This window comes from Ascaphus truei, chromosome 16 (genome assembly GCF_040206685.1).
Source record: "Ascaphus truei isolate aAscTru1 chromosome 16, aAscTru1.hap1, whole genome shotgun sequence".
NCBI classification, from domain to species: Eukaryota; Metazoa; Chordata; class Amphibia; order Anura; family Ascaphidae; genus Ascaphus; species Ascaphus truei.
In genome coordinates this window covers 1,258,236-1,280,258 of record NC_134498.1, presented here as the reverse complement: position 1 = coordinate 1,280,258, position 22,023 = coordinate 1,258,236, and the positions used below count along the sequence as shown (strand labels likewise).

Sequence of the window (22,023 nt, the reverse complement as noted above, 5' to 3'; positions counted from 1 at the left end):
AGCAACAGGAGAGACGGATGGAAGATGTGCAGCGGCAACAGACGCAGCAAATAACGGATTTGGTAAAGCTCCATCAAGCAAGAACAATAACACCAGCACCTGAGCCAATCATCCTCAAAGAAATCCGCTTAAATATAGAGCCCTGGGGATGACATTGAAGCTTTCCTCGTTATGTTTGAGAGGGTGGCCAGGGCCAGCCAGTGGCCAAGATCACAATAGGTAATGAGGCTTGTGCCCACAATGACCAGGAAGGCTCAGATGGCCTAGGGTGCTCCAAGTCCAGGGAATGCCGAAGACTATGATGTGGTGAAAGAGGCCATTTACAGGCGATATACATAAGTAAGTATAGATATAGGATAAAGTATCTGTTGTCTAAATTTAGCAAAGGTTGAACTTGATGGACCTACGTCTTTTTTCCACCTCACCTACTATGTAACTACTATGTAACTATGTAACCCAGAGACTTTCAGGCAAAGATTCCACAACCTCTGTTATCATTCAGAAGGACCACAAGAGGCTTTCACCAAATTAATGGATCTTCTGAACAAGTGGATCAAGCCGACCGAAAAGACAACAGAGGAAATATTGGAGCTATTTGTCCTCGAGCAGTTCCTTTAGATTCTGCAACAAGGTGCACGACAGTGGGTGCAGGAACTTCACCCCCAAACTGGGGATAAAGCTATCGACCTGACCGAGGACTATTTGGCAGCTCATCAGGAATTTGAGAGAAGACCAGTGGTAAGACCTCCTCCCCCATCATGACATACACCCCTCCGGGAATCTTCATTTAGACAGGGGGCAGGTCGGCGCTCACTTATACAGGATACTCGAATATGCCATCTCTGTAAGAAACCGGGACACATAGCCAGATATTGTCGGCAAGGGAAGAATGGACCAAGTACTATGATAACAAATGCTGGTGGGTTCATTAAGGAAGTGACCATCAGAGGGAAAATAGTGAAGGCACTCATGGACACTGGGAGTGAAAGTACCTTGGTAAAGAAGGGACAATATTCCAAAGGAATACCAGCGGGCTCTCTGGACATACAGTACAATGTGTCCATAGACATAAGCGGTGTCCAATCATTCCGCTGCCCATCACCGTTGGTACAGTTACACATTTAGTACAGGCAGGGGTAGTAGAAAATATGCCCTACATGGTGATTCTGGGGCGGGACTTTCCAGATGTTAGGACTATTGACACCCTGTTCAGCAGTTACAAGGGCCCAAGAGAAGAAGCAGACTGAAAAGGACATGTCCTTGGAAACTTCTGTGAATTGGCTTTTTCCTTTTCACCCAGAGATCTTTGGTGAAGAGGGGAGAGACAGGAAATCCCGTAAGCAAAAAAGGAAGGACAAAGCACTCAGCCCTAGAGAATTAGGGGTGCAGGACTTAGACGAGGTCAATAATCTTTGGGATAAGGATATTGTAGAGGCGCAACAGCAGGACAGCTCACTCAACCCTTTTTTCCAGCAGGTGGTATCCCAGACTGAAGAGATGAGGGCGTTTGGGCCTATACCATCATGTGTATTACGGCACGGTGTATTAACCAGGGTCGGCAAGGATCCTCAATCTTCTTTGCAGGTGGAGCTGGTCATGGTGCCAAAATTATTTCGAAAGGAGGAGGTTCTTCAGCTGTCACATGATGTTCCCATGGGGGGGGTCTTATGAGGAGAGACAAGACCCTAGCTCGAATATTAATGCATTTTTTGGGGGGGCCTAAAGTACATAACGATGTGGAAGAAAACTATGCCTCTTGTCCTATGTGTCAGCAGGTGGCCCCAGTAAACATCATGGATCGGCGGAAATTGATCCCTATACCAGTAGTTGGGGAAGCTTTTGACAGGGTGGCCATGGATGTGGTGGGTCCTTTACAATAAAGTTCTGCGCTATTCAAAATAAATAAATACAAACTATAGTGTGTATAATCGAAATAACACTTAAACTTAATTGCTATAGTGTCATTTGATTGCTGCCAAATGTTAGGTAACTGACTACCCTAGCCAGATGAAGTACTGTAAGGAAAATGTTACCAGACAGCACCAACATTGTATAAACCAACAAACTGTGTACAAAAAAAAAAAAAAAAAATGTGAATAATAGTAATCAATACTACCAAACATGAATGTCCTTAGCAGAGTGTAATAGAAGGTAAGTCCAACAAACGATGGATCCAAATGATGGTCAATTCATGGGATGCAGCACAAATACAGTGTAATACTGCAAAATATAATGAACTAAATGCCCAGGGGTAAAGGAATGGTCAGTTCCCTACAGGTAGAAAGTACCATGGTTTATACAGTGTTGGCGCCGCCTGGTAACATTTTCCTTATAATCAGAATATACTGGTACTGTGTTATTACGCCACCAGGAAGCAATTCCCTTGCCCAGGGTTACTGCTAAGAATGTAGCAAGTGCTCTTATTGAAGTATTTGCAAGAATGGTAATCCCTTGTGAAATCCTCAAGGATCAGGGGTCAAATTTCATGTCAAACCCAATGAAGGTGTATCAGCTAAGCGGGACACTGAAAGGGATAATTAGAAAGGTGGTGTAACGGACGTGCTCGCCACAAACCGGGACCGGACCGCGGGGCTGAAGTGGGGATGTGAATACACCGACCTTATACCATGAAGCCAGTTCAGGATTGTGCAGTCCATAATCGTAGCAGGGTCGGGGTTGGAGAGGCCAGGGTAATCCATTGACACGCCAGGGTAAGGGTTGGAGACGGTAGAGTATAGGTCTATGTCCAGGCTGGAGTTTGGCAACAGGAAGTAAGGAGCACACAACTTCAGCGTAGCAGCTGAAGCGCAGGAATGGCCTCTGCGCGAGGAGCGAGCCATAAGGTCTCTGCAAGGGGAGAATGCAGGTCTCAGGAGTAAGTCAAGGCTGGCACTGGGGATCCAGCGCTTCAGCACAGGTACCAGGAAGCAGACCTCTGCCTGGGGTGCATGCAGCAGGTCTCTGGAACAAGGCAAGGCTAAGGCAAAGTAGCTTGTGACAAACACAGTTCCATCCAAGTGAACCTTGGGTTATGCTCAGCAATGAGGAAAAGGGAAAGCCCAGTATAAGAAGGGCAGATAGCCAATCCCAAGACAGGGGTGTGTGGGAATTCCTCCAATGCCAGAGCAGAGAGACAGAGCTGCAGTGATTGCAAGCCCAGGTGATAGTTCTTGCAAAACCAAGGGAAGGTCTGTGTAAGAGCTCACCAACTCTGCAAGAGTGAGCTCCAGCCAAAACCAGGAACGGATTCCTTACAGTACCCTCCCCTTTAGGCGAGGCCTCTGGATGAGACGAATCAAAGATCTGGGTGACAGAATTGTTTCTGAAGTGTCTTATGCAGGAAGTAGGCCCATGATCTAACAGTCCATTGGCGAGTACCATCTTTGGACAAGAAAACGAAGGTACTGCAATTCTTGAGACACTGAAAGCATCACAAAAAGATTTGGAAATCCAGAGCTGTGCAAGAACAGGAGAGTCCATAACAGGGATGTCCGAGGGGCACAAGTCAGGTGCCCGGTACTCAGCCCTAGTCCCAGAGTACAAGACAAGGCAGAGTGATTGTTGGTCGGTTGTGGTAGAGGAACATCCTAGAAGATTAATGGTATTGGTCAAATGTAGAAGTTTGAGAGAATTTTTTCCTCCAAAAGGAAATCCAAGCAGTGGTTAGCGAGGGTATAGGGCAGGAGGGTTCACCGAAAGATATTGATACAGTTCTTTTGTTAAAGTCCAGGCCCGTTAACCCTAGCAAGTTGAGTGTGATGGTTGAAGTGTTTACATAGTTTTCTGCCACAGTACTGGCAAACGATAGGAGGCCAGCATCCCTGGGCATATGGGGTTTAGGGAGCATCAGGTCCGAAGTCTGGACATCTGTAGAGGACGCAGTAGACACCAAAGAACAAGCAGAGAGAGGCATGTCTGTGCCCACAGTGGGAGCACCACAAGCAGGGATGGGCACCTCAGGCAAGACAAGGAAGTTCAATGGGGGTATTTCAGTTTTAGACGATGACGACAAGGAGTCCAGAGGGAACACATCAGGCACCACACAGGAACCCACGGGTATTGAAGCGGCTTGTAAAGTGAGAGAGCTTGGATCAACACAGTTTTTATCCAGTACTGCAGGAGGCTGGGTGAGCGGAAAAACTGACTTAGACACAAAAGTCTTGGGGTTAGGACTGGTTACTTCGAACACAGTAGAATCAGGAAAACACAAACTTGACTTAAGAGGGGAAGTACCAGATTCAATGGCTTCACGCAATACAATAGAGGAATTGATGCAGAAAAAAAATCCGTTTTAGACAAAGGGTCCTTTGAATCTGTAGATAAATTTCGGTACTACAGAAACCTCCCTGGGAGGTAGCCCTGAGTTTGCGGCAGGGGAAGAGCAGACAGTAGTGGGTACCCCAAAAATTGTGGAAGAATCAGGGACGTATAACTACGTTTTGAACACAGGGTCCTTTGAATCTTTAGGAGAAACTTGTACAACAGAAGGTTCCAAGAGAGAACCCTAAGTTCGTAGTAGCAGCCATGCAGTCTGTAGTGGATACCTCAAATACTGTGGGAGAGTCAGTGAGAGACAGCATTGTCTGAGGAGTGGGAGTCCCGGATTCAGAGGTTGCATGAGGCACTATGGGGGAAATAGGGAGGGAGGGAGGGGTGATGCTTTGCTGTAGGAATCTTAGGATCATCCATGGTTATAACAGAACCTGCAGAACAGTCAGTGAGGGATATGTTTGTTCCATAAATGAATATCTGAGAGACAGCAGCGTTTACCCTAGGCACAACATAGGAGACCGAAAAGGTTTACAGGTCAGTGAAGTGAGTTTTTGAGGAACAGTAGGGACCAAACTAGGCACTTTGATTGAATCAGAAAAAGTTGCACTTCTCAGAAGTGGAGAGTTGAGAAACAGCAGGAACTGGAGTAGGTACTTCGATTTAATTAGAGGACGTTGTGCTTGTCTCTGAAGTAGGTATCTGAGAAACAGCAAGAGCCAGACTAGGTATTTCGATTGAGTCAGAGGGCATTGCGCTGGCCTCTGAAGTGAAACGGCAAGGGCCAGACTAGATGCTTCATTTGAAATCAGAGAAAGTTGTGCTTGTCTCTGAAGGGAATATTTGAGAAATAGCAGGAACTGAACAAGATATTTCAATAGAATCAGAGGACATTGAATCTGTCTCTGAAGTGGGAATTTGTGAAACAGCAAGGACCAGACTAGGTACTTCTATGGAATCAAGTGAGATTGCACTAGTTTCTGAAGTGGGTATTTGTGAAACAACTAGGGCTAGATTAGGTACTTCAATAAAATCAGAGAAAATTACGCTTGCCTGTGAAGTGGGTGTCTGAGAATCCATAGTGGGGGCAACAGGCTCTATGGGAGACTTTGTGGCAAGGGTCTTGGAATCAATTAACGAAATTGCAGGTATTACAGACATAACAGGGAAGACATGGTCAATGGTGGAGCTACTCAAAGCTCTATAACAGGGAGTTCCCAAAAATAATGCAATAATAAAATGGACAACTGAGGTAAGCAACGAGGGGAAGTCAATACGTGGGTGTAAAATAACAGTGGGTGGAAAAGTCTCTGAGGACAGCATGCAGAAAATAGAGGAGCTCCAATGGAAACCGCTACCTGAGATCCTTGCAAAATAGAGAGACAATATAGGTACCTCTATGGATCCCTCCTGTAGCGCTCCTGCTTCTGTGATCTGCTGTCCTGCTGGCAGTGTGGACGTAGTCGTCTTAGCAGTCAGCTGCACCTTCTCGCACCAACAGCGCTGAGTTCCCGAGTGCCGGAAGTGCGTCAGAGTACTTCCGGTCCGTCCAGTAAAGTTCCTCTCCCTTCCTGACGTGTGGTTTCACGGGGGAGAATGTAGTAAGCGCCGACACCCACGTACCCTCTGATCCTCAGCGCGTCAGACCAATCGAGCAGCAACAACGTAGTGGATATGGATTGGAAAAAAGATTCGCTAGCGTCCAAAAAAGCACCATCAGCTCACCGAATGGAGGGCTAAAAAAGTTTATTAAGACTACATAAAAATGAAAACGGGGACAAACAAAAGACTAGTACATACAAAACCTACGCATTTCAGGCTCCTTAGAGCCCTTTCTCAAGGGGGATAATGGGGACTGTGAGTAAATCTCATATATATATATAGCCCCTCCTGTACAATTAACACGCAGCTGGAGTTGATCAACATAACGTTAATTAACAAACTTTAACACCTTGTATACCTGATGATAGAGATATATAATCTTTGTAAAGTGTCAAGAGACAAATGCAAAACATTGTCCAACAGTTTAAAATAACTATAAGACGAATAAATTCACACAATCATTTAAAGGGATAGAAAATGAAGTGCATATATCTTAGGATTCACCATATATTAAATTCCAATATAGTGGTGGTAAAGATTATAAAGGGACATGGCATAATCAATGAAAAAAGGCTTGATGGGATAAATAAATAACAGGGGATAATCATATCAAACATATGATATCAATGTAAAATGACTATTTTGTCCATTATTATCTCATCATCATGAATGATATCATTAAAATGAAAAACAGGATGACCCGATGATGTTACTAACAAGAACAGATGTTAGAAGATGAAACCACATATTAACATGATTAAACAGTTTGGGATTTATATATTTTCGTTCCTAAGTAATAAATATTTTAAAGAAAATATTTAAGATCCCATTCTGTATTCAACCCTTTTGGAATTAGTGTATCAAGTGTAAAAATCCAGTGGGCCTCCCTACGGTAAAGTGTGGTAATTCTATCTCCGCCTCTATAATGTATGGGAACTTGTTCAATGGCTATGCATCTAAAGTTAGTGAGAGACCTATCTTGGCATACACTAAAATGTTTTGATACAGGATGTATCTGATCTTTTTTAAGGATTAGTCGCATATGTTCCAGAATTCTGAGTTTGAACATGCGTGTCGTTAGACCTATGTATTTCTTGTGACAACCGCAAGTCAGCATGTAGATCACATACTCTGTTCTGCAATTTATGAACATAGAAATGTTATAAGATCTAGTATTGTCAATGTTCGTAAAAACTGCAGATTTGGTGACATATTTGCAAATTTTACAGCGCCCACATGCAAAACATCCTGTTAATCTTGGGAAAAATTCTTTTTTTGTAATTGATATATTTTTCTTGATTACACTTGGAGCTACTATATTTCCTATTGTTTGTGATCTCTGAAAGACAAATCTAGGTCTAGTAGTAGTAATGCTTCTAAGTAAGGGGTCAATGGTTAATATGGACCAATGTTGATTTACAATGTTTCGAATCGCTTCTGCTTGCCTACTAAATTTCGTGATGAAATATGGGGTATCAATGTTTGTATTGATTGTCTCTCTAGAGGTGTTACTACCAGAGTGTCTCTTGCTCGCTTGTTCTACTGATCTGCATATCATCCCCTCTCTATTCTGTTGAAGGGCTTTTTGATATGCTTCTTGTAAATTGGTTTTATTATATCCTCTAGCAAGGAAACGGTTGGTTAACTCAATTGATCTTTTATGGAAATCTTCCAAATTTGAGCAATTCCTCCTTAGACATATGAATTGCCCATAAGGTATCCCTTTAATGAGGCTGCGGCTATGTGCACTGCCTGCATGTAGCAGGGTATTTTTTGCATTATCCTTGTGGAAGATGTCAGTATGAATCCGTTTATCCAAACCTACGTATAGTTTCAAATCAAGGTAGTGTATAAAAGTGGAGTGATAATGTGATGTAAAGTGTAAATTGAGTGTGTTAATATTGATAAAGTTAATGAACAAATTCAATTCCTCTACCGTCCCACTCCAGATGATCAATAAGTCATCAATGAAGCGACGGTAGAAGTGTATGTGGTGCCGAAAGGGATTACTATCTCCAAACACGTGGGTCGCTTCCCACCAACCCATGAAAAGATTGGCATAGGAAGGTGAGAAGCAAGTGCCCATTTCAGTCCCACGTGTCTGGAGGTAGTAAGTGCCAGGAAAAAAAAAATAATTATGTGTAAGTAAAAAGTGTATACAATCAAGTAAAAAGGCAGTGTGCAAAGGTGACAGCGATGGATCTATATCTAGAAAGTGTCTCGTGGCTGAAATACCTTGCGCTCGTGGCTGAAATACCTTGCGCATGTGAAATGATGGAGTATAAGGAAGATACATCTAAAGTAACCCAAAGAAAATTAGGAGACCAGTGATAATCTTGAAATAAAGTGAGAAGATGTGAAGTATCCAATAGGCGAGAGGGTAAGGTGTGTACAATGGGTTGTAAATAATAATCAATGTAGATAGATAAGTGTTCACCCAGTGCCCCTATGCTAGAAACTATTGGACGCCCTGGTGGTGTTTCTAATGATTTGTGCACCTTAGGCAGGTGATGGAAAACGGGAATGATTGGATGCAGGCAGTGCAGATAGTCCAACTCTTTAGGGGATAGCAAACAGAGATCTTTCCCCACTTCTAACAACTCATTAAGTTCTTCTAGAAATTGTTCGTTGGGTCAGAGAGTAAAATATCATAATATGTGTTGTCATTTAATTGTCTAAAAGCTTCAGTTTGGTAACAGATATAGTCCATGGCTACGACAGTGCCCCCTTTATCCGCTTTTTTAATAACGATATTTTCGTTATTTTTGAGGGTGGATAGCGCATGTCTAAGTTCTGGACTTAAGTTTTCTCTGTTATTCGGCTTATTAGAAAATTGTATACCCTTTGACAAAAGGAGCAAATCTCTCTGAACCGCTTGGCTAAATAATTCAATGGCTGTACCTCTTACATTATCTGGAATAAACTTAGATTTGTTGTGTAATCCTGAAGGCTTCCTACCTAGAAAGTTCAGATCTGGATCATATGGTGTTACATTCTCTAACAATCCCATCATGTCATTCAAAAAACAATGTTTTGCATTTGTCTCTTGACACTTTACAAAGATTATATATCTCTATCATCAGGTATACAAGGTGTTAAAGTTTGTTAATTAACGTTATGTTGATCAACTCCAGCTGCGTGTTAATTGCACAGGAGGGGCTATATATATATATATATATATGAGATTTACTCACAGTCCCCATTATCCCCCTTGAGAAAGGGCTCTAAGGAGCCTGAAACGCGTAGGGTTGTATGTACTAGTCTTTTGTTTGTCCCCGTTTTCATTTTTATGTAGTCTTAATAAACTTTTTTAGCCCTCCATTCGGTGAGCTGATGGTGCTTTTTTGGACGCTAGCTAATCTTTTTTCCAATCCATATCCACTCATAACAGGGAAGACACCTTGTAAAACAGGAGTTTTAGCAATGGTGATAGGCATCTCACAGACTACAGGAGAGTCGGAGGGAAGGAAGCCTGGCTTTACATCAGGAGTTATAGTGGTGGCACAGGTTAACACAGGAAGTGCTGGAGAATCCTTAGAAGCAGTAAGGGGAGACTCAGAGCTTAATAAGGAATCAGGGACAGATACACTGATCTCTGAAGTGATAGCCGGAGGGGCAGCAAAAAGGGAACTAAAATCGCTGTAAAAGTTTCCAAGGAGACAGACTTAGAGTCAAGGGCAGGAATTTCAAATGTGTCAGACACAAGAGGAATAGCATTGGGTGTAGCAAAATTATCAGAGACAGGGGAATCTGCGTGCTGGCTCCTGGCTACAGCAGACTCATGAGCATCACTTTTAACTGGGATCAATATTTCAGAAGTAGTCTCAGGGAACGCAATAGCAGGAACTTTAGCTAGGACGGGGGAAGCAAAGAACCTCAACAGGCTCAGCGACTTGAACCTCAAGAGAGGCATAATGTGCAAGTTCTGCCTTTTAACCTAGGGGTTGAGAACTATCAAGGGTTAAAGCAGGCAGTGCATGAGTCAGGAAAAAGGGGATTTGACTTGGAAACTGGGGGCATAGAAGGTTCATCCTTAGGCTCTAGGAAGGCGACATTGGCTTGGGGATTACAGGAATGCACAATGGGTGCCTCAAAGAGTTTACAAGCAGGGGTTAAAGCAGGCAAAACATCAGAGTCAGAGAAATGAGAGGTTGAATCAAAACCAGGGATCGTGGCAAACTCTTCTTTTGGCTTTAGAGGAACAAAATCAGTTTTGTAATTTTCAGGAGAAGGAGGCAACCCCCAAAGGTTTAGCAACAGGACTAGTATTGCAGGGTAACCGTCCAGTAACAGTGTAGCTGGCGAGGAGAGGGTCATGCAGTTTTAAGAAATGATCAAAAGCTAGGGACTCTTCATGGAACGCACTTTGAGCCTGCACCAGTTGTACAGGATCCACATTTCCCCCGGTCACAGGGGAACCAGGAGAAGGGACATAAGAGACCAGGGTCTGTTTTAACCCTCTAAGGTGCTGGGCCTTAATAAGGAGTTCTTTACAGAGCAGTCTTTCAGACGGAGTTAGACCTTTAAACAGGTACTGGGTTTCAGGTGGGGGCATTATTTCAAACAGGAACCGGTCTGCAGACAGTATTTCAGACAAGCATTCCTACCCTCACCACAGGGAGGTCTGAGTTTGTGGGGCTGAGCATATTGTAACAGATATGCTGGCCACAAACCGGGACCGGACCGCGGGGCTGAGGTGGGGATGTGAATACACTGACCTTAGACCACGAAGCCGGTTCAGGATTGCGCAGTCCGTAGGTCAATCGTAGCAGGGTCAAGGTTGCAGAGGCCATGGGTAATCCATTGACACGCTAGGGTCAGGGTTGGAGACGGTAGGGTAGTCGATGTCCAAGCTGGAGTTCGGCAACAGGAAGTCAGGAGCACACCGCTTCAGTGTAGCAGCTGAAGCACGGGAATGGCCTCTGCATGAGGAGCGACCCATGATAAGGTCTCTGCAAGGGGAGAATGCAGGTCTCAGGAGTAAGGTAAGATTTGCACTGGGGATCCAGCGCTTCAGCACAGGTACCAGGAAGCAGACTTCTGCCTGGGGTGAATTTAGCAAGTCTCTGGAACAAGGCAAGGCTAAGGCAAAGTAGCTTGTGACAAACACAGTTCCATCCAAGTGAACCTTGGATTATGCTCAGAAATGAGGTAAAGGGAAAGCCCAGTATAAGGGCAGATAGCCAATCCCAAGACAGGGGTGTGTGGGAATTCCTCCAATGCCAGAGCAGAAAGACAGAGCTGCAGTGATTGCAAGCACAGGTGATAGACCTTCCCTTGGTTTTGCAAGCACTGTCTAAGAGCTCACCAACTCTGCAAGAGTGAGCTCCAGCCAAAACCAGGAACGGATTCCTTATAGGGGGTAGGTAAGCAGCCTAACAAATGGGACCAGTGGTTGCCTTATTTATTGTTTTCATACAGGGAAGTACCAGAAGCCTCAATAGGGGTTCTGCCGTTTGAGCTTCCTTTGTGGAAGACAACCCCGGGGTCTTCTAGTGTTAATAAAAGATTCATGGGTGCAGCGGGACCCTTTGAGGGATAATATAGTAGGGTATATCACCCAGATGAGGGAACGGATCAGGATCTGGCTAATGAAAATTTGAGGGAGGCTCAACACCACCAGAAAGTGTGGAATGACAAAAAGTCGAGAGTCTGCTTTCCTGAAGAAAAGTGCTCCTCTTATTGCCTGATAGAGATAATAAACTGGTAGCTAGATGGAAAGGACCATATACCATAGTGGAAAGAAAGGGGGCTGTGAAATACCAAGTAAGCATACCAGGAAGAAGGAACCACCATGTTAATTTGTTGAAAGGTTGAAAAGAGAGAGAAGAATGGTCTTTGATGGTCCTGAGAGTGTGAACCCGATATGGCAGATGAGGCATATCAGATTGCATTTGGAGGAAAGGAGGACGAGGTAACATCTGGGGAAGAACTTTCGGCAGAACAAAGGGGTGTTAGAAAATGTGGTTTCTCGCTATGTACATGTATTTACAAATAGGCCAGGACGCTCTACGCTAGCAGTCCATAGGATAGAGATTTGGGATGCAAGACCTATCCATACCCATCCCTATCGTATCCCTGAGAGGCAGAAAAAGATAATGGAAAAAGAAGTGTGCTAAATGTTGGCAATGGAGGTTATTGAGGCTTCCACCTCAGAATGGTGTTCCCCGATAGTGTTGGTACCTAAAAAGGATGGTACCATTTTGTGTAGATTTCCGTAAGTTAAAATGAGGTGGCCTGTTTTGATGCGTACCCTATGCCCTAAATTGGCGAGATTTTGGATTTAGTGGGTAAAGCACATTACATCAGCACCTTGGACCTTACAGACGGCTATTTGCAGATTCCAGTGGAAGAGTCAGCTAGGTCCAAGACAGCATTTGCCACCAACCAAGGTGTCAGGAATCGGCGTTCTCCTCGCTTCCCACACAGAGCACTCCCTCCCCGCAGGGAGCCCCTGGACACACAAAACAATCCTGCCTTACCGGCCTCCACGGCTCCTCGCCCCTGCTGCCGTCGCGGGATCACTCCCCTCGGCGATTCCTTTGCTCAGCGCCGGGCGCGCCCACCTGCACGCATACCTGCACCATCCACTGGCTCGGTTCACACGCGTACACGAGTTACGGAGCACGCTCAGTCTGCACACTCTTATTCCCGTCCCCCGGACCTCAGGCTCTGCCCCCGCACACTGCACGGGCATACTCAGGTTACTAACAAGACTCACCTGGCCTGTTATGCCTGCACCAATCTGCAATGTCTCCCTGTAGCTCTTCCTGTCCCGCCTCCGTTCCTAATTGGACCTTCCTGCTTTATCTAGCTCCTCTCTGCTCGACATAGTCTCTGTATGGAAGTACTTCTGGATTCTCTCAGTGTTTTCACAGGTTCTGACGCGGCTTGTACGACTACCCCCTCTGGCTCTCGACACTCCTTGGACAACGCACACTCTGGTAACCCCTTGAACACGGCTGGGACAACGACCTATCTCCACTCCCTGACTTCGGCGAGGCATCCTTCACTCTATCTCTACAAACGGTACCGGCAAGTATTGTCTACCTTACTACACCTGGCCTGGCAAAGCTTCATACCACACTCCGGACACGCTCCCTTTGCTGCGAGTGCGTGTATTACCACTTCCCCCTTCAGCTCAGGGGACGGGTCTGGTCTGCGGGCAGCACCGGCGTAACACAAGGACTCTATCAATTTGTAACCATGCCCTTTGGTTTACATGGCATCCTGGCGACCTATCAGAGGATAATGAATAGGCTGTTAGTGGGGAGGGAACAGTTTGTAGCAGCTTATTTAGATGACATAGTGGTCTATAGCCCAGACTGGGAAAGTAATTTAAAACAACTAAAGGAAGTGATTAACTTGATTGCATAGGCTGGGCTAACAATAATCCCAAAGAAATGCGCCCTTGGTTTCACGCAAACTAGATATCTGGGATACATATTAGGAAATGGGGAGATGCAACCCGAGAATATTAAAGTAAATGCTATTCGGGAACCAGCTATACCTAGAACCAAGAAGGAAGTAAGATCCTTCCTTGGATTGGTAGGATATTATCAAAGGTTTATTCACAACTTTCCATCCATAGTAGCCTCGACTTACCAATTTAACAAAGAATAAGGAACAAAATGTGGTGACCTGGACTCCAAAGTGTAATGCTGCATTTTACCAGTTGAAAGATATTTTATGCAGTGAACCAGTGTTGAAAAGTCCAGACTTCAATTTACCATTTATTGTACACTGTGATGCTTCAGATGTGGAGCTAGGGGCAGTACTTAGCCAGGAAGTTGAAGGGTTGGAACACCCTGTTTTGTGTTTAAGCTGTAAGCTATATCCAGGAGAAACCAGCTATGCCATAGTTGAGAAGGAATGTATGGCAATTATTTATTTATAAAATATTTTATTAAGTAGGCATTGGAAGTGTTGAGGGCAGCAATTTTCACTGATCACCGATTATCATGCACTTACGTGGCTAAACAATATGCAATGTAAGAATGCTCGGGTTACACGATGGTATCTAGCCCTGCAACCATTTAAATTCACGGTATCAGTAAATTCACTGGAAGTCAGCATCATAATGCAGATCATTTATCCCGGTATGGGGCTGAAATAACTAGGGAAGAAAGTTGTGAGAAACAGCAAAATTGATGTTCAAGAAATTTAGTGTATTCAGATTTGTCTAATGTGTTTTTATCTGATATAGGGCCTGGACATGGAACCTCTGGAGTGGGAGGGCGGAGGTTCCCTATTTCTCATTATTGGTGAATAAAAATTGTAGCATTCCTGTCTAGTATGTTTGTTTGAGAAAAGCCTATCTGTTTTCCACTTAAAGTGGGGGATATGTGACAAGGCTGCATTTAAATGTGTAAAGTAAAATGCATATTTGTTTTCTTGCAATCAGTGCACCACTGGTCTGTCTTTTCTGTTTGTTTCCTTTTTGCTGGGCCCAGCTATCTTCTCTATTTTTCCCCAAAACTTTTCCAACTTCGCAATTGGTGTCCTGAAAGCAGTGAAATGTATGTAGGAATTATTTATTTTCTTGCTGCACAGTCTTAATTTATTTTACCTGTGTTAGATGCAGTTCTAGCAGGAATAAAAGAAGGGAAGTTAATTCCCAGGTATAAAGATAACAAATCCTGAAATATTTGAGATAAGGATTTGTTTACGTGGTTTGGTGTTTGCCTTTTGTTGGGCAGTATCTGTTAAAAGTAAAGGGAGTTTCCTTCCTGCAATCCCATACATGGTGGATTATACCATTGTAGGTGTTTGAAGTGGGGAAGGTGATGCAATGGAGTAAATCCTTATTTTGCAAGAGAAAATGTGCAGTTGATATTTACTTATGTTTTGCTGTAGAAAACTGTATATGTAATGCCAAGTTCATCATGTTTTCTAATTTTGTGTATGTTTTGAAATGTTTCGCCTGTGTGTTTGGATTAATTTGGTTTGGCCCTAGAATGAACTAGGTGGCTGATACTATTTAAGGAGGAATCAGTTGACAGAGCAGGGAGAGGATGAAGGTTGGACTTGACTGCAGCTGTCTTGCAAAGTTCCAGTTTCTCCAGGATCTGCTGCTCCTGCCTCCTTAAACAGTTGTTACATGGAAATCCATATGAACACAACCTTCCACACTGGCTTTCAGTTTAAATTAATTCTTCAGTCAGTGTAACTCAGCAGCTACAATGTAACCTGATATTACTAAGGTAACATTGACTATTGTTACTGTTTGCTGCTCAAACTGCTGGGAACATTGGCAACAATTTATCCCAAACAGGAAAGTGTAGCAAAGATCTTGCACTGCTTGGGAGGTGGGCTAAAGTCTGCTACAGAAAACAAAGAATGTTTTAAACTCATTAAAATATGAATTAAAAAAAAAAAAAAAAAAGACCACTATTATCCAATAATACAGAACGGAATTATATACAAAAATTAACACTTCACGTTTTGGTGCTTTAAATGTATATTTTGATTAAAAAAACATTACTACCTTACTGTATATTTTGCATGGCAAGCAGATGCTCAGAAGGTGTTTTATTATCTTTACCGATTCTTTTTTGTGATATGACTTGGTGATCCTATACTCTACAATAAATTTTCCGTTCTCATTTCTTTTCTTAGTTCTTCAGCCCCCATGCAATATGGAAGAAGTTTTCTCCTCATCAGGGAAGCTTTTAGTTTGGCGCATGTTAAAGATAGATATACATACATACATACATATCACACAAACAGTTGGAGATGTAGGACAGTATGCACACATTTCACAGTATCCAGATAAAAAAGGAAAACATATGTTTCACACAAATAAGTAAAATGTTTATTTAAAGGGTGATAAACTCCCCCCCAAAAAAAGTCAGTTACATTGAGAAGTTGTTTAAATGTTTTTATCCACTACATGTCAACAACAGCCCTTTTAACGTGACTGATGCATTGCTTTAGAATAGATGTAATCTTTCAGGAGTAGAATTCATCTCAGAGCGTATTACAGGAAAAAAAAAATTAATAATTGAATAAAAAGCAAGATAATATCCTATTCTGATCAAGTGTTCTAAAAATGTCTCGTATTTTGGAGAACAGAAAGAATGTTTGGCTCTTTCAGCAAAATCCATAGGACTGATCAAAATATTATTTAGTTCAAGGGTAGCCAACTCCAGTCCTGAAGAGCTACCAACAGGACAGGTTTTCAGGATATCAGTGCTTTAGCACAGGTAGTGCGGTCTTCGATGGAGCCAGAACAACATACCAGAAAGGATTGTGCCGGAGCTAAAGAAAACACCAACTCTGGATTCTATTACTTTAACCACACATGCTACGTTAAAGCACAGGTGTACCGTGAAGCCCCCCATAAATCCATAACCAATGCAAGCTACAATGCACACTACAGATTTGAAATTCACTGATACAATGACAAATGTCACTTCGGACAATACTTTATCCCGTCCATAGAGAACAAGCGGGATTTTTACATTGTTTTGCAAGATCTTGATAAAAGGGTAGAAGCAGCCAGAACGTTAACATACTGTACTTACCGTGCGGCCTGCCTTTTAAAAAAAAAAAAAAAACACCTTTATTTTACTTTATGCAGCCATTCATTACCTTTATTGAAAACGAATTACCTAAACTGCCGATCACTTCGTTCTCCCGTGATCGATCAGCAAAAATCCCGTTTCCCAGAGAACACCAAATGGCTGCCTTTCAGTTTCAATCAATCCTTCAGGTCAGTGTAACTCAGCAGCTACAACGTATCCTTATATTACTAAGGTAACATTATCTATTGTTACAGTTTACAGCTCAAACTGCTGGGAATTTTGGCAAAGATCTTGCACTGCTGGAGAGGTGAGCTAAAACCTGCTATAGAAATGATAAAAAAAACCTAATAACCAAGACTAGGAAAGGGAACTCATCCAAACTCATAAGATCAAGCAGAGTTATTTAATCAATTTCATTTCAAATCTAAACATATTGTTAATGACAACCATTAGGAATACTTTTGTAATCTCTGATCTTGTGTATTTCTACACACATCAATGACATGTCTCCTAATCTGCACCCGATGTTCAGAATGTCAACTGCCACTAGAGGGGTTATTGCTTGGTTTAGTGCAAATGACTCTGGTGCCATCTAGTGATAATGTATTATAAATCCAAAACGTTACTAGCCGTGCACAATTATTGAATAGAAGGCAAGCTATATATGAACCAGTCAAACTGCCATAAAAAAACCCATGGTACTGCAACTAAATGATGGGTAACGTTTATTTTATATAGGTCCCTTTAAAAAAGGATTACAATTCACGTTAATTAAAAAAAAACAGTGCTATGACGTTGTGACGAGGGAGGGCTGGCCCGGTAATAAAGGTGTTACACCCCTGCTGGCCACCCCTACCCTCGTGTGGGAGGCGAGGGGTTAACTGTAATAATGCTTTTGTGTGTTTTTATTTCCCTGCCTCAGTACAATATGTGTTTCCCCTTTCTGGTTGAATGTATTTCGCTGATCACATGTGTTTTTACCCATACTGTATGTACACCAAGCACATACACGGGATAAGGTCGGAAGGGAAAGGGTGAACGGTGTTGGTATGTTTATGGCCCTTTGTTCCCCTTCCTGCCTTTTTAACCCCATTTGCAGCCCTGTCCCATAGGTCGCCATTGGAGCTCCATAGAAGTCTATGTAGATTTCAAGGTTTTTGGCCCTATACCGAGGAAGGCCAGCGGGTGGCGCCCGAGAGGATGAGCGGAGCTCCCCATTGAAATGAATGGCGCAATGCATTTCAATGGGAATACTTTGAGTCCGTTCTCTAAGAACTGAGTTGGATGCCTGCCAAACCGCAGTATCCGAAAATAGCTACAATCTCCAAGAAAGAGCTTTGATCGCTAAAGTGCCGTGGGAACTCTGTCACGGCCAAGTTCAAACATATTCAAATCATACCTGTGGTTCTGGGATAGCTAGCAGTCCAATTATTTTTGCCCCTAGCTCATGGGAACCCCCTTACTCGACCCCAACAGGTCCGACGGGCAATGGCCATGAGAAAGGGTCGCGCCCGCCATGAGGGTCGCTGCCATTGACTACAATGGCGAAGAAAAGCCACTAGGTTTTAAAACGCGAAGTGCAAAAGTGCATAAATCTGAAACCATTATCTCCGGTTCGGTAAGGACTAGGATTTGGCCACCATGCAGTCACAGCTCCGGCATGATTGCCATGCAATTTCCAGCCCTCTCCGATCAACCGAACGGAGTATGGTTGACTGTCTAAATTGTGTTTTTGCCATTGACTCCAATGGTGGAGAAATGCAATCTGTGAAACATGTCGTTATAAAATCCAAAATTGTATCTCCGGTTCGGTGGGTCGCAGCGAGCTGAAACTTGGCCACCATGGAGAGTCCCTTCCGGCATGAAGGCCTGGCAAGTTTTAGCTCGCTCAGCCAACCGAACGGAATATTTTTATGTATATAAAATATTGTAAGTTCACTATATTTTATGCCTACAGTAAAGCCCACGAAAGCTACTGGCCCATAAGGTATGTTAATGGCCAGTGGGCGACAGTGTGTCTACAGAAAGCCCATTGATCAAAGGCTCCCCCACCCTGATTAAGTATTCTAGGGCGGGGAAGAGCAGGACGTGGGTACTTGTATTAAGTGTCATTCTTCACACCTCTGGTCGGAGTTTCCCGGGTCAGAATCCCAAATGGCAGACTTACAGACGCCAACTTTTGAGTGTGGGGTTCAAGAAATGGGACTGACTAGAGGAGTGTGCGGATGTGCCAGTTATCTGGGGGCAGGTACCAGATTGCTTCCCACGTTAGCTGGCAAAAGGTAATTGGACCCAGGTAATTGTTCTCCAATGCCTGAGTCCCAATGTTAGGGATAGAGCCCAAATCACATATGAACAATTGCAAGCTCTATGTCCATTGTCTCTGTGTTCTTCGTGATTTTACCTGAATGATACCTGATGCCTGATGAACTGCTAACCTGAATCCTGGTTCTTTCATTGTCCCTTCCCTAAGTAAGTGTATATATTCCGTTTGTTATTTGTCCAACATTGTGTCCATCTGTCTTTTAAGGAATAAAATCTCTTATATCTTATATATTATATCACAGTCGTATTCAATTCAACCCAGTTATTTGGTGTATATTATAACCCTGTAAGCTACCGTGACAGACGTACACCCTCATATGGTCACTATGACCACAGGATATATTAATTTTGTATATTCATAGATGGCTAATTAAATAGGATTCTGAAAGGCTACATATTACCAGGAAACCAACAGAAAACTCCCAGTTACATGTTATACGGTGTAGACCCAGATATATTAGACACGGACAAGCCGTAAACTAGATCACCGTCCCTTTATAAAATAGTATAAAGACATATTTGAGCATAAAAAATTAGACGCTCCTATTATGTATTTTGTTTTCACTTGCTTTGTGTATTTAAACCAGCTTTCTAGGCTTATTATGCAAGAATCAGGGTTGTCTGAAATTAGACACCAGTAATTGTAACAGCATTTCTTGCCATGGTTTAATTTGAATGGCAGTAAACAAGGGAGCTGCTAGTGAATAGCACTCACTAATAATCTCTAGGATTCATAGCACTATCAAAAACGGCGAAGTTACATATTACAAATATTGTCTGTTTATATGTTGAATCAGATATTCTATGCTGCAAAGATGCTTACTCTTAGACAAACTGTCCATATCCAAACTGCCAAATCACACATAACATACACTTACCCACTTATCATTTTTCAGGCTTTTGTATTAAAGCTGCAGTTCAGTCTTTTTTTTTTTTTTTTAATTTTTTTTTTTACTTCAATAGTTTCATGTGGGCAATCTCTAATTACCTAAAGAACTGCCGGTCAATTCGTTCTCCATCTATTGATCGGCAAAGTTTGGCGACATCTTTAAATATGGGGAATGTAAATCGTTGCTATAGGAACAAGCATGCTTGTTAAACTAGAATACAAGAAAATTGGTCTTTCAAAGTTGTTTTCTTTTTTTTAAACAGAAAATGCTAAAAGTATTTTTTCTTACTACAGAACTGATTTATTAAAAAAAACACATGCAGGATATTGCCTGAACTGCAGCTTTAATGACTAGAGTACAATTACATTAATACAAGTACATTTAAATGCACAAATACGCCCTCTTACTGATTTGGGACTTATTAAAACTAGCAGCGCTATACAAGAACATGCTATTATTACTTATACATAGGAAGCTGAGCACATGTCGTTTTCCTATCGCACCACTTAAGGATCCGATAGAGAACTCACACACTGCTAAAAAATAATGTGTTTAAAACAATAGGCATCCACCTAACATTCCCCAAGTACCACAATAGGAAAAGGTCAAAAAGTTCCTAGTCTATAGCTGATATACTGCAGATTCTACATTATAAACCCCGGGATCCCATGCACACCTTTACTATGATCAAAGGCTATAAACTCTGAGCCATTATATATAACCCCCTTGTGCTGTGATCTGTGTCTCTATACTTAAGGACTATGAACATTCCCTTTCTGCTATGATGGAGGATGCTTATACACTTTGGTACACACACCCCCATTATGCTGGGATATATGCGTATACACTTTGGGGTTATACACACACACTTTATGATTTGATGCTTATACACTTTAGTATCACATACGTTAATTAAAACACAGTAGATCCCCATGATCAGACTGGCACACATTCAGGCTTGGCTGTATGTCATTGTATTTTGAGAATGAGGCCGAACCCGACCATAAATTCACTTTGTGCAAATAAAAAATAAAATCATCAGAATAACCTTTAGTACTTGTAATCGCAGCACATACAGGACGCACATCAGCCAGCACATACACGCTCTGTCTATGTACTCGACCGCCCTCACTCGTTTCTTACAACACAGGGGCTGATTTCTACACATACTGTACATAAATCACTACATATCGCGCACCAGAGGAGAGGCGATATACACACTGTACACTACCATCTCCAGAGCCGGCTTCTTCTCCGCACCACCTGCCATGATACCTCTCAACCCCAGCACCCAGCGCCGGAAAGTTGTGTCGCGCGTGTGACGTATACAGAGCACAACATTGTGGGAGTTGTAGTTGCAGCCCCTTTGTTTATGCCGGGGTGTGTCAGATGCGCCGAGCCAGTGACGTAATGTATCCAAGAGCAACTTGAATGGAAACAAATATCCACAGCAAAGAGAGACAGAACAGGAACACAAACATGTACTAGCAATGGGCGAGACATCTAATGTGATGCTGCAGAGCTAATAAATACCATTTATATGACTCTTACTCACTGGGAGTCAGTGTCACTTATTTTATAATCAGTGGCCTTATATATAAGTCAGTTTAGTGTTGCTCCTGCAAGTCATACAATTAAAATGTCATTGTTTTTCGTTCTGAAGCCCCAAATCTGAACAATTCCTGTAACAGGAATGTATAAGGATCCATGTGTTTCCTTAAACATACAAATGTAAGGGCAGATAAGAACCCCTTGGCCCACCATAAACCCACTGTAAAACCTCAGGCCCTAATTGATCTTTAGATTTCTTTCGTATTGAGGATTTAGTCTTATGTGACTGTCTATGCCAAACATGTTTGAATTCCCTTACTATATTTAGCCACGACCATGGCTGTTGTTAGGCTATTCCACAAATGTACCACAAAAGAAGTCCTTCACATTTCCCCCTTAGCCTGCCACTCTGCAAGCTATTCCTCTTTCTTTTGAATATTCTTAACTCCTGTACTTTGTTGAAACTCTTTATATATTTAAAAAGTTTCTATCATATCCCCCCCTCCCCTCTCACTTCTATCCTCTAAGCCAGGGGTGGTAAACTCCAGTCCTCAAGGACCACCGACAAGTCAGGTTTTCAGGATATCCCTGCTTCTGCACAGATGGCTCCGTCAGAAACAGCCACTGATTGAGCCACCTTTTGCTGAAGCATTGGTATCCTGAAAATCTGACCTGTTGGCGGCTCTTGAGCACTAGAGTTGGCCACCCCTGCTCTAAGCTGTACTTACTGTATTAAGGTCCTTTAGTCTTTCCTGCTAAACCTTATGCTGTAGATCAGGGGAGCGCAATCTGCAGAATGCAATAGGGCTAAGCACAAAAAATGATGATAAAAACAGGTTTATTGAACTTATAGCATCATA

At 42.7% G+C, this 22,023-nt stretch overlaps 1 protein-coding gene across 3 annotated transcripts in view; it reads right to left on the bottom strand.

Moving 5' to 3' along the window:
• The window catches only part of LOC142467251 (DNA-directed RNA polymerases I and III subunit RPAC2-like), a 48,846-nt gene extending 27,870 nt beyond the window's left edge, over nucleotides 1-20,976 (bottom strand). The window contains exons 1-2 of one of the 3 annotated variants that reach the window (XM_075572706.1): nucleotides 20,844-20,902; nucleotides 10,590-10,823 (exon numbers count right to left, since the gene is read on the bottom strand). In XM_075572706.1, coding sequence (XP_075428821.1) covers nucleotides 10,590-10,664 — 75 coding nt within the window. In that variant the 5' untranslated portion in view covers nucleotides 10,665-10,823; nucleotides 20,844-20,902. Of the gene's footprint in view, nucleotides 1-10,589; nucleotides 10,824-20,810 lie in introns of all 3 variants that reach the window. The other 2 variants (XM_075572708.1, XM_075572707.1) reach the window with 2 other exon arrangements.
• Nucleotides 20,977-22,023: the final 1,047 nt, after the last annotated feature.